At 38.6% G+C, this 12,566-nt stretch overlaps 1 protein-coding gene across 2 annotated transcripts in view; it reads right to left on the reverse strand.

Moving 5' to 3' along the window:
* The window catches only part of FBXL2 (F-box and leucine rich repeat protein 2), a 51,382-nt gene that overhangs the window by 8,343 nt on the left and 30,473 nt on the right, over positions 1 to 12,566 (reverse strand). Inside the window, exons 5-11 of one of the 2 annotated variants that reach the window (XM_063157909.1) lie at positions 10,801 to 10,895; positions 8,545 to 8,613; positions 8,363 to 8,458; positions 7,930 to 8,056; positions 7,661 to 7,735; positions 4,362 to 4,492; positions 399 to 459 (exon numbers count right to left, since the gene is read on the reverse strand). In XM_063157909.1, the coding sequence (XP_063013979.1) occupies positions 399 to 459; positions 4,362 to 4,492; positions 7,661 to 7,735; positions 7,930 to 8,056; positions 8,363 to 8,458; positions 8,545 to 8,613; positions 10,801 to 10,895 (654 nt within the window). Of the gene's footprint in view, positions 1 to 398; positions 460 to 4,361; positions 4,493 to 7,660; positions 7,736 to 7,929; positions 8,057 to 8,362; positions 8,478 to 8,544; positions 8,614 to 10,800; positions 10,896 to 12,566 lie in introns of those variants that run through there. The other variant, XM_063157919.1, reaches the window with a different exon arrangement.

Below are 12,566 nucleotides of genomic sequence, written 5' to 3' on the forward strand. Positions count from 1 at the left end.
GTAAGTGATCTGTAATTTAAAGTTATCTTCAGAACAATCAATTATATGCTGATTTTTTATGTAAATATCACAAGGGTGTATGCCATCAATATAAGGGAAATTTGGCTAGAATACATAACATGACTCTAGAATTATGTTAAGTGTAATAAACACAATTGAAACAAATGAAAAAAGAGAGGGAAAAAGTGAAAAATGCAATGATAGATGGCAAATTAGATCAAGTTCCAGATCTAAGTATAATCCAGAAATGAAATAGCTTTTTAGTCCCCTCCTCCACTGGCTTCTTTCTGCTTTAATTTTCCTCTTCTCATGTTGCTTCCCAGCAGGACTACACCAATGCACAGCTGCTCAGCAGCAATGAACCAGGGTGAGCTGTGACCTCCTGAAATGACCCTTACCCGTGCCAGAAGGGTAAACCCAGCATCTGTGAGATGTGAACATCTTGCAGCTTCCAGAATCCTGGAAAAGGTTTAAATGTTAAAGAAAACATTAACATAGAGAAAAGCAAATGCATTTGAGATACAAATCTGTCTTCTGCAACTTAAAAGTTCTCAATAGTAAAAGTATGTGTATATATACAGACACACTTACACACACCCTCCCCCTATTTTTCACCATGACTTGAAATGAAAAAGCAGACTTAATTCAGTTTATCAGAAGATTCTGACAGTCAGAGAACATTTAGTGGAAAAAATTATACACAATGAGGGTCATTTTAACCTCTTGTTTCACTAAAAGCATAGTGACCAAGTTTTCTCATGTGTTATCTGAGGAAAGCTTTGGGAAAATAAACCCTGAATTAAGGAAAATGCAGATGAAGCCTACCTCTGTTATCTAAGCATAGGCTGCTGGGAAATGACAAAACTGAGGAAGTGCTCACTAGAAATCCCCTCAGAGCCTCTGCATGAAGCACAGTGAAGCGAGTTACCAGAAAGCAAGGAGCCAAAAACCTCCAAGCTGCAGTAAGAACAACAAACTATATCAACACAACCTTAAAGAAAACAACAGTGTTTTGGAAAGATAATCCTAACACTCTTCCAACAGGCACTGGGAAGTAGTACCAAGAAAAAAAAAATCCCAGAAGGTCAACTGCCCCAAACAGCACACATAGTATGCACAACAGGCCTCCATCCCATTTGTTGTCTTTGTTTTCTTTGTCCTTTTTTAAGGAACACTTTCCTTTGCAGGTGGAGTGAGTGTCAAGATGAGTAAGGGTAAACCACAGTGCCACGGGCTGGGCAGTGCAAACTAAGTGCAACTTACCACAGCAACCACTGCTGGGGCTGGTGGGGAGGAGGCAGGGAAAAGGGGCAAAAGAACTTTTTGTGGCAATGCTGAGAAGCCTCCAGATCCTTCCACTGGTTTGGGAGGCCATTAGAACACTCTAGAGAAAGTGCAAAGGGAAAAGCCACACTGGGTATATGAATGAATTCCAGCGCCATCGAAGGGGGGAATGTGGGGATGTGGGGCTCTGACGATGACTTTGCTGGATCAGCCTCTTCCAAGGCAAAAGCAAGAGGGCAGCAAATTTAGAGCTGAGCAGCCCCACAGGCTTGAAAAGCCACTTTCAGAGTTCCAGTCTTCCAACAAGGTTCAGAAGTATGAGGGAAATTCAAGCTAAGTACAAGACAGGCATCTCTTCCCAAACTGATGGCTTTAATACCTCTGGGACTTACTTTACAAACTGATATTCAGGAATTCTGTGCCCTTCCATCACAGGCAGTTAGCAGCCCATCATAAAATAGGCTCAGCTACTCTGAAAGTTGCCTGTGATACCAAATAGGAAGGAAAAAAACAACACCACCACAGAAAAACTCCCACAGTTCAGGTCACATTTGTCACCCTTCTAACTCCTTTCATCAATTACTTGCTACAAACCCCATCTCATTACATGGCTGACTTTAAAGGGGGTGGATAGGCAATGACATCTGCAATGATACCCAAAATAGTGAGGATACTACTTCCTGCACACCCAGTTGAAAAGACAACTATAGAAACAGAGGAATAAGAAAACCAGAAGATAAGCAGCTCTAGCTGTACTGAAATTTGGTGTGTAGATAGGGCAGGAGAATGAGGAGTGAGCTGTAATCACACATGCTGCATTAATCAGGCCCCAGAATGAAAAAAAACAGGTGGGACAGCATTGGGTAGCATGGAAATAACGACCAAAGTTCTAATTTTTGCTTTTGTTTTAGTGATTGTGCTTAAATACAGAGGGTTCTTCTTTTTTCCTGTAACAGCTGACATGAATTTCCCACGCCGTGACTTGTGAAAAAGTATCTAACATAGGAGTTGATGAGACAAAATGATATTCAAAGGGATTCTCTACTCTTATGAAGAAATGTTCTCTGAGTCAGACTGAGTTGCATTCATTGCCTACAGCTGCTTTTTGGGCACACCTGGAATGTCTCTGCACTCAGCACCTCCCTACTCCTGTGGAATCAGCAGCTGGTGGGGCTGAAAGGAATATGATCCTGACTTTCACAGTCCCACCCAGACAAATGCATTCATGGTTCACAGGTGCTTTTCCTGACAAGCCTTGCCAAAATACCTACAAGTATTGTAGCATTAAAAAGTGCTAATAAAGAAAAAAAAAATAAAAAAGAGATGGTACCAAGGCACCAAGCACCTGAAAGAGCAAATGTAAAGAGGGATGACAAGATATCTGTATGTAGATGTGATATAAGAAATACAGCTGAAGGGTCTGCTGAAAGCTTGACCTAAGTTTCTGTCCAAGGAGATACTTGTGACTGGTCACAACTGAATCAGGGAAATGCAGCAGTATCATGGAAAGCAGCATAGTAGGATACTCAAGATCCTGAACTGAAGTGAGAGTAGTACAGCACAGAAAACACTCAATTTTCCTGACAGGGTCAGCAAGTCCAACAGAGGCAGCAGAGTTTTCTTTCACACTTAACACTGAAATATTCAGAAGGTACAGAACAAGTGTGGAATTACATTTCCCTTTGATTCCAACATAATTTTTATCAAGTACTTTCCATCCATGGTCCCAAAAGTCTAGCTGTAACCAGCTGCATCCTCTGTCCTCCCAACATGCAGTAATCCTCAGCAGCAATCACTGCAAAGAGTCATTTTCTCTCCCTGTGCTGCTCCTCGTTACAGGAGCAGAGCAGCCAACGCCTTCCCCCTCGTGGCTGACAGTTTTCCTACCAAAGCTGAAACAATTCCTGATGCACTCCTACTGCCCTTGGAAAGAACTGCACAACTAGCAGCAGTTTAGCCCTCCTTTTATTTCCCATCTGAGATGCTAATTGAGAAAATGAGAGAAATGGTGGAAAAAGGCCAGCAGTAACAGCACAGCTTTCTAGGGAACTCCAGTCAGTTTGCCAAAAGGCTCCTAAGCTCCTAATAAGTATGAAAGGGACACAAAGGGGACTGTCAGCCTGGAATTGTCTTAAGGACAGGTCTTCTACAGTAACAAAAGCTCTTTTTCACCCATTCAGCTAAAGGAACACTGTGTGTCAGCATATGGTACACTGGAATTTGAATGCAGCATCCCATAATTTTTACAGACTACTCATTCCTCCACTGTCTGTGATTTAACTATAACAACTCTGACTCCTGCATGTTCCTGTCATAAATGGCCATTTGTCATTCAAAAATCTTTTTATTTAATCTACATTAAAATTAGAAGTATTATCTGTCCCTACAATATGTCTCCATAACCAGGGAGCTGCTGCATAACTGAGCTATGGTTTTAAAGCCCACCATAACATATATGTTTGCACAAATTACACCAATGGGGAAGCTTATATTATTTTTAACTGATAAGCCCCTATTGTTCAAAACATCTCTCATAAATATCAGTCCAAGCTTGCCAAAACATGAGCACACTTTATTTCAGAGTTTGAGTACGACAAGCTGCACTGCAGACCATATTAAAAGGACTTTTATAATAAAATCTTTAAATATAATAATCAGATAAAATATAATAAATCAGATAAATAATCATATATAATTTAGCTATTTTTCAAGACAAATGACTACATAAAACCACATCACAGTACAAACATCAAAAGAAACAACACAACCACAGATCTTCTTAACTTTTAAAAAAGTAATGGGCTTAATATCTTTTTTTCCTCGCTTGTAGTTAGTATCTGAAATATTTAGCTAGAAGCACAGAACTGAACTGCTGGGTCCAGCACATCTTATAGGCTATATATTAACTCTTGCTTTTCTGATATGCAGTGAACTCCATTAATACAAAGCTACAGAGGACCAGCCCTCAAGTTTATGTACCTAATGTTCTGGTTGTAAATGCAGCTCATCCTCAGAAGTGAATTTCTTAGATCAGGCCAGTAAGAACATGGCATACAACACAGTCATGACATACTCACTTCAGCCTTGGACAGTTCAGACCAAGAGCTGTGAGAGAAGCATCTGTCAGGTTGCTACAGCCTGAAACACAGAGTGACTGCAGCCTGTGGCATCCTCTACAGATTTTCACAATGCCTTCATCTGAAATTTGCTGCAACACAGAAGAAGGTTGAAGTTACTTCCTTATCAAGTAATCAGCCAAGAACAAAACTCAAGACATTGCCACTGAACTGCTACTGTCACACTGTATATAACCAAGGCAACCCGGATTTTCAACAAAAAACAGAGTCAGGAAACCACGTACAAAGATAACACTGAAGATAATCAACATTTACATTTCCTACTTAACTAGGTATTTTTCCACAGACTTTAAGTTCTACTATAAGGCAGTCTGAATCACAAAGTGAGAGTTGTTTGCTGTTGTCTTCCACTTTGCCTTTTGTTTTGTAATTTTTCACTTTTTTTTAAATTGTGCTCACTTCTTATCTATCAGTGGGCTCCAGGTCTTCTGTTCCAGCGAGTGTGTAAGTTTGGGAACAGTGCAAAAGAGATTTCAAAGCCTCACAGCAGGAGAACTAACTACCTGATTTTCCCTGGAGCATTAGAACCCAAGGGCAAAACCCTTCACCTTCTGATAATTTTTGAAGCAAGAGTTAGGGAAACAATTACACATAATCCATTTTTTACAGAAGGTAAGCGTAAAAGCCAGATCTGCCCTACCCTATACATACCCCTTTAGATGAAAGATTTAACTCAAAAGAAAACTTCCAATTTCTCAAAAACATTTTGTAATAGATTTTCTGTAAGGAGTAACTCCAAATTTAGAATATGATTAGGTTTTTTCTATGAAACAGGAACTATAAGAAATATCCCCATTGCAGCTGCACACAAAATAGCAACAGGAGCTGGATTACTGTGTGTGTGCAAATAAGATTTGGTTTACAAGTCTTCTATTCTGAAAAAAGCTCTTGGTCCTCCTCCTAACACTATGAATTTAATTTTTCTGCTGTGTGGAACAGATTGTTTTATTTCCTGGCTTAATAATACTCTTGCAAAAATAGCAAAGACCTTCCAGTATTTTTAATAGAAAGCCTTGTGTAAGCCCCTCATTTTAGTATGCTCATACAACTGTAGCATATTTCTGATGCTATTACCACAAAAATAACCATTCCTGGATGAAAACAGGATGAAAAATCGCAGTAGCTCAGCACAAAGGGAGATTACCTTATGCTTCCCCCTCCCCAGCCCAGCACTTTTTAATATCCGAAGTTTAGATTTTGCAACTAATTCAGTCAAATTATTATCAGCAGAAAATTAAAAGTCTCTTTTTCTTTTTGGGGATCCAGAAGGATTTGTATAATCTACAGGTAAGAAGACACAATTTGGAGTTCTGTCCAAATCAGGTACCTCTGGATTTGACTCTCCAAAACCATGTTATCTTCTGGAACTGTTCTGTTTGCTTTGAGAAATACACATGATGCTGTTCCTGGAAAAAGGGATGGTTTTGAAGGCAAGGCCTATGCAAATTTTATGCTGCTGTAACAAGCCCTCAAGTCATTTATGAAAATTTTCCACTCTGAAATTGCTTGTGATTTCAATGCCCATATCACTGTCAGGAAATCAAAGTGTTCAAAAAATGCCTGCATGTCCCTGCAAGTTTCTAAAAATCTTTCTCTAAAGATGGTACCTTTCAGATGTGCAGTTTCCAAAGCTAATACAAGTTCACTCCACAGCTGCTGGAGCTGGCCTGGCATTTTACAGGGCCCATAAAACAGAGTCACTAGAATTACAGTGGGGATCATACAAAGCACAAGGACACCTGCTGTGTAAAAATCCCTTTGATCATATGGAGCCTGGATGCTTCTGGAAGCAAGCTCCCAAGCCATAGCAAGCAAGACACACCTCCAGTGAAATCCAGCTTTAAAGCACACGTCATTAGGTAGGACACACAGACTAGCAACTCAGAGAACTGAAAGGAAAAACTACTTTCCCTCGGGAGGATTTTTTGTTTGTACTAAATAACAACAGACATCCTGACCAAAGGAAAGCTCTGGTGCACTTCTGTGCCAATGCCACTGTGAAGTGGGAGAGGTAAGAACTGATTATCCGCTTGAGATCCTTCCATAAAGACAGTCAGAAAAGGTTGGCCTTGATATATCTCATTAGTCTTGGGCAAAACACAACAGAAAAAGAACTTGTGAGAAGGGCAGCAAAAGGAAGTGTAAAAGGGGAGGAAATTACATACTGACTTTATTTAAGTGTGGTTCTGACCAAAAGAAGGAACTTCACTGCCATTCTCTTTCAGTGTCCAGCTTCAGTGGGCACCTACATTCACACTGAAAAATTCTCTTTCACTAAACATCTGTATCATGGAAGCTCAAGCTTTGTATTCTTATTGTTCTTATTTTCTGCAACTTTAAAGTAACTTCAAATAATCCCTAACACTCAAAAATATTCAACACTTTACAGAAATCTATTAGGTTCAATCTTAACAAAAAACGTTCCCATGCCACATTCATTCTAGAACAATCTGTAAAACAGATTTGAAAGGTTTGCAGGTTTTTATGATACCGTCTAGCAATAAAACTAGAAAACTTTTCAAAAACAAACAAAAACATAATTTCATTATTCAACTCTGCATAACTGAAACACTGAAATTCTAATTGATTTCATTGATTTCAATATCTTTTTTTAGGCTTACTTGCAGGGAAAGAATGACTTAGATATATTTAAAATATAAAAGAAGGCCTTTCCCATTCCTGAAAAGTCACATCAGAAACAATGAAAAGCCAATATAAACCAGAGCAAAGAAAATTTGTGTTCTTTAAGTAGAATTAAAAGTACATGAATGATTCCCAGTCATTTCATGACTAATGAATGTGTTCTCCATTAATATTGGAAAGGCATGCCCTTCTGCCACTTAGATGGCTCTGAATCATCTTCAGTTATGATGCCATTACTTTTTACTCTCTATTATGTAGCCCAGAACATGACTTCTGCTCAATCAGAAACCTTAGAATTATGAATAGACCAAAACGCTACACAGTTCATGAAAATTGAATTAATGCAGTTAATTCTTACTCCAGAGCTTACCACACTTAGAAGATGCAATGAAGGGGAAAAAAATAACCCAACACTTCAAGTCCAAACTCAGCTGTAGAAACAGCCAGCTCATTTAAAGATATTATTTCACACAAAATCCTGTAAACTCCAGAAAATAACTATCTTACTTAAGTGTATAGCAGCAGATCAATTGATTAGCATTCAAAATTATTTCTGATTTCTAGAGAATGTACCTTTGGAAGCTTCAAATACTTACTGTACACGATTGCAAATTCAGGATTACAAGCTCATGACAGTGATTTTGAATGTGTTTCAATGCTTCATCTTCTAACTGTATTTAGTAATTAAATTTGACATAGGAAAAGAAACAAGAAATTAAAAGCACAGCAAAGCAGCCCAAAAAATGTACACATCTTGCAATATTGAACAAAATACTATAACAAAAATGACATTTTTAATTCATGGAGATTTCAAAAACCCAAAATAAAATTTTATTCCTAAAGGATCACCCAAGCAATTATGTACCTGTGTGCAACCTCTAAGAAATAGAGCTTTTAGTCCACTACACCCTTTCACCAGTGCTTCAATACCATCCTTCGTAATCTGATCACACCAGGAAAGATTCAAATGTTCCAGATTTCTGCAACCCTCACTGGGAGAATTAAAAAAATACATAAAGTTAAATCCAGCCTTCAAATAGTCATAACAGTGGGAAACCCAAATTAAACACACTGTTAGAAATTAATGATAGCCAGTGGACTGTGCCAGGCCTCCACAAAAGAGTTATGAGAAAAGACCACACACAAGCACCACAGTCTACACCCCAGAAGCCTTAGATATAGAATACAGCCCGTGCTGATTCACAGTATAAAGGTTCAGCACCAATTTTTTAACTTCATTAAATGCTGAACAGCTCTTTAAACACTTTTCTTTAACACAGAACACTGAATCTTCTTACCTTAAGCCTTTTAAAGAGCTGTTTGTGATGGCTACGCAGGACGTCAGATCCAGATGTTTCAGCTTGGAACAGAATCTGCTAAGACTGTAACACGTGCTGCAAAACAGCAGACACACTAAAAATACCTTCAGCTACTTCTTTTTCCAAATTTTCCCATCAATCAAAAAACCTCTTTGACTTACCTGTCAGTGATTTTGGTGCACCCATTCAGATTTAAGTGTTCGATGTTCCTGCAGTTCTGTGCAAAGGTCCTAAGACACAACAGAGAGCTGAATCAATAAAATGTCCCGAGGCAAGGCAGTCACTAGAGCGCGCTCTGTCCCACCTGCACCTCCTCCCACCTTGGCCAAAAAGCCTGATCTTCAAGGCACAGAGTAACTGCAAAGCGAGCTTCAAACACATTTATCTCAGTGCTTGCTTCTTCCTTTTCCTACTGCAAGTTCCTGGCCTTAGGAAAGTGCCATTTCTCCCACTTGGGCAAGGTGCTTATTTCTGTCATGTATCAGCCAGAACGTGCTGCAAATACCGTAACAAAAACTCAAAGGGCACAAACAGAAAGCTTCAAGCGTTACATCAGTTAAACATTAGGCTTCTGGGAAGAGTTTTTGCACATCTCATTACTGAAGCCTTTGCAAGTCTTAATAAGGAGCTTGCTCCCACAGCAAATGGAAAGGGACACACCTGGTACAATAGCAAGGGTGACCTAAGTCTATTGAACTACCAGTGGAATGCCCTGTAGGCTGCAAATTGCTTCTTTATTATTTTAAAAATTAAAAAGCATCAGTGTGCACTACTGGGTATGAACTTTAAGGATGATTGGAGCTATTATACTGCTTGTATATATCATTATACTAATTAGTCTGAAGAAATACATACATTTTCTTTTCATCTGTGAAAAGTAATATTTACAGCTACATTGCATTTCAGAACACTGTTTTTATGCCCATGTTTCCTTCAGCTGCATGGATTTTATTGGCGGGAGGGAACGAAACACACAAAAACAGTTTTGTCTGGAGGCTTGCCCTGGTTAACAGATCTGACTACACAGTCAGCTGGTAACAACTTCTGGCTCTACAGCATGGGTTGCAAACAATGGAAAAAAACCCCAGCAAGCAGTTATACTGGTGAGAGTTTCCACTTGAATACTCAAAACAGCTATTCCAAAATTCATATACTGTAGGGAGATTTACAATCAAGACACTCTTCAAATCACTTGGAAAGATGTTACACTTTGGAGGAACAGCAAACTGCCTCTGAGATTCAAGCATGGGGCATGTCCTGACAGACCTGCCACAAGCATTCAGTGCTTACATGGCCAATACCTACATCAGTAATTGGCTATTTTACTCAAAAGTTGATGTAGAAGAAAGATAAATAGAGAAATTAGTATTGCCCACAAAACGAACAGATTTGGAAACAACTCAATGCAAAAAGCTTACAGGAAAAATCACTTTCAGAACAAGTATCTGAAAATTAATGCTGCATGAATTTCCTCTAGAGGCAAAAGTTAAAGAATTGACTCATAAATTTTAGAAATAGCTAAAGGTCACAGGACAGTAGCTTAATGTCCACTGATAACAAAATCTTTGTGCTTATATTTTCCACCTGAGAATGGCCACAGTACTTGAGACTGAACACCATCCAGCCCAGGCTCCAGGGAGAGAGGAGGAAAGCATAACTGCAAAAAGCCAGACCCCAAGACTTCCTCAGAATGTTATTTGAGCCCTAAAGTGCTTGTGGCGCTCCACCTTCAGCTGGAGGTAGGATCTTAGGGTTTAAATACTCACAGAAATATCCACAGGAACCTGGCTAAACAGTTTGCATTGGAAAAAGCTCATATGGATTCAAACATTCTTCTGGGAACAAACTGCACAGTTCAGTTCATACCCTGTGTGAAAGAAGGGTCATTGTCCTCTCTAGAGCCTCCCACGATGTTCTTGTCACCTGCCTGTTCTTATTTTGACCCAGAAAAGAATTCCAGATCTTTCCTGATTTTGAAGGCACTCAATGTAGGTACCAGTCTTTATCCTTCCTCCTATTTCTAGGGTCACCTCTTGTCCAGACTAGAGGATAAACAATAAAATGAGCACTAATCTTGATACTCTGACTATTGAAGGAAGCCAGAGTACAGTCTGAAAACATTTTAACCACTTGGAAATGGAGCAATATCAACATAATCCTCATGAAAGAAAAAGCCACGCTTCTGAAAAGCACAAGCTTTCATTTCTTAGTTCATTGCTAGAAAATAACAGAAGCTATATTTTGATCTCAAACTGATGTCTCATTTAGTCAATACTAAGGTATTTAGTACTTACCTAAGTATCCCACTTTGCTCATCAGTCAGGACTCAGAAATACAAACAGACATAACAGTAATCCAATTGCAGTTGGTGCACACATTAGGAAACAAGTGATGTCTCCATCAAGGATTTTACTTACTTTAAAGAGGAGTCTCCAACACCAAGACATCCTCTCAGACTAAGCTGTCTCAGGAACCCACCACACCTTTTTGATATATTTTCCACAACACGACCCTTAAACCAAATAAAAGGAAGATTTAGCTGAGTTTTATTCTGACACAATATTTCTAACCAAGTTAAAAATCCCAGGAGTTAAGACCTAGACCAGCTACACCCCACTATACTGTAACTATACTATACTATTACTATAACTGTAACTCTTTGAATTTCTTTTTCTGCTTTAAGAAAGGACAGTTACCTGTTGGGAATCTCCACTCACACTCAGGTACTATTCAATTCAATCTTTAATTTTTCTTCCTTTTTTTCATTTGATCATACACAGCTCAACTTTTTGTCACAGCAGACCCTACCCATTAAGACTACTAAAATGATCTTCAAGTTTTGTCAGATGGGTAGGGAACTGCCCCAGAGGTGGAATGGGAGGCTTGGCCACTCCTCAAGTGCCCCAGCCACTCTTACAGCACCTAAGTTGAAGCTGCCCACAGAGATGTTGCTTAGGCCAGTACATCACAACAGCCTCCAGCAAGTCCCTGTTTTACAGCTCCTGCCTAGGGATGCTTGCAACTGAAAGGTGCCAAACTCCTTGGTGGGAGCAGCAACAACAGGACTAATCCCTAACAGCACTGTGCATTTTTGACTCTCCCTTTATTTTTTGAAAGAAGAAATATGTGTAGAATTACAGGCCAGTGGATTTTTTTTGTTGTCATGTTGTTACATTTTATTGCCCTTCTCTAATACTAACGTCCTGGCCATCACTATGGGAAAATATTTTCTTATCAGAGTTTGTTCCTTGGTCCATAAGCAACATTGCTTATCTTATCACTCCAAAGAATTTACACCAAAACAAAGAAACTGAAAATCTGGTTTAATTTTTTTAAGCTTTTCAATTAATCAGTATGATTTCTCAGCAAAGGCCAAATACCTTTACTGTAAGAATAAATTCTTCAATGAATAATATATGATGCAAGTTCAATTTACATTGCAGAAAAAAAGCCAAATCCTAAAGAATTATTCAAAGAAAGTTTTCCCAAGTTTTCCCAAACTCATTTATTTCTTTAATCACGTAAAACCTCCCAAAATCCAGCATGCTAAAGAGGACAACTTTTGTGCATTCAAATGCATTTAGCTGTTTGAATAATTTGTCACTCAAAAAAACTAGTTTTTCAACCTACCCCAGCTTATAATTAGTTCCACATACCAAGAAATCATAAGGTATATTTAAATTCAAGATCACACATTTTTGATATAAAACAAACACCGTTTCATAGGGTCCCCCCCCACTTTATTCTCTACCATGTGAAGTCTTAAATAAAGAAAAGTTTCACAAAACCTAATTTTTCATAATTTGATATTCTCAGATCAAGTACTGACTAAAAAATCACCAATCAGTACAACGTCCAACTGAGCACAAAGTTGCCAATTATAGTTGGGAGCTTTTACCTGTCCTAAATTCACAGACAAAAAAATATGATACTAAAACAGCTAAAAAGAGTTCTTAGACACCAAATGTGAAACTCTTTTGTTGAAGAACTGATTTGTGAATAATTTCTTGCTGAACACACTTTTATGAGTAAATTTAAGAGTTATGTATTACAAATGTACTTAATTACAATATACTGAAGTGACTGAATTGCTCCAAACCACAACAGCATTTTATAGCAATAGGACGTCATAACTTAGTTTCATTCCTTCTCCTGAATCCCATGTTACAAATATCTCAGCATC

Source organism: Melospiza melodia, chromosome 1 (genome assembly GCF_035770615.1).
Source record: "Melospiza melodia melodia isolate bMelMel2 chromosome 1, bMelMel2.pri, whole genome shotgun sequence".
In the NCBI taxonomy this organism is placed as follows: domain Eukaryota; kingdom Metazoa; phylum Chordata; class Aves; order Passeriformes; family Passerellidae; genus Melospiza; species Melospiza melodia.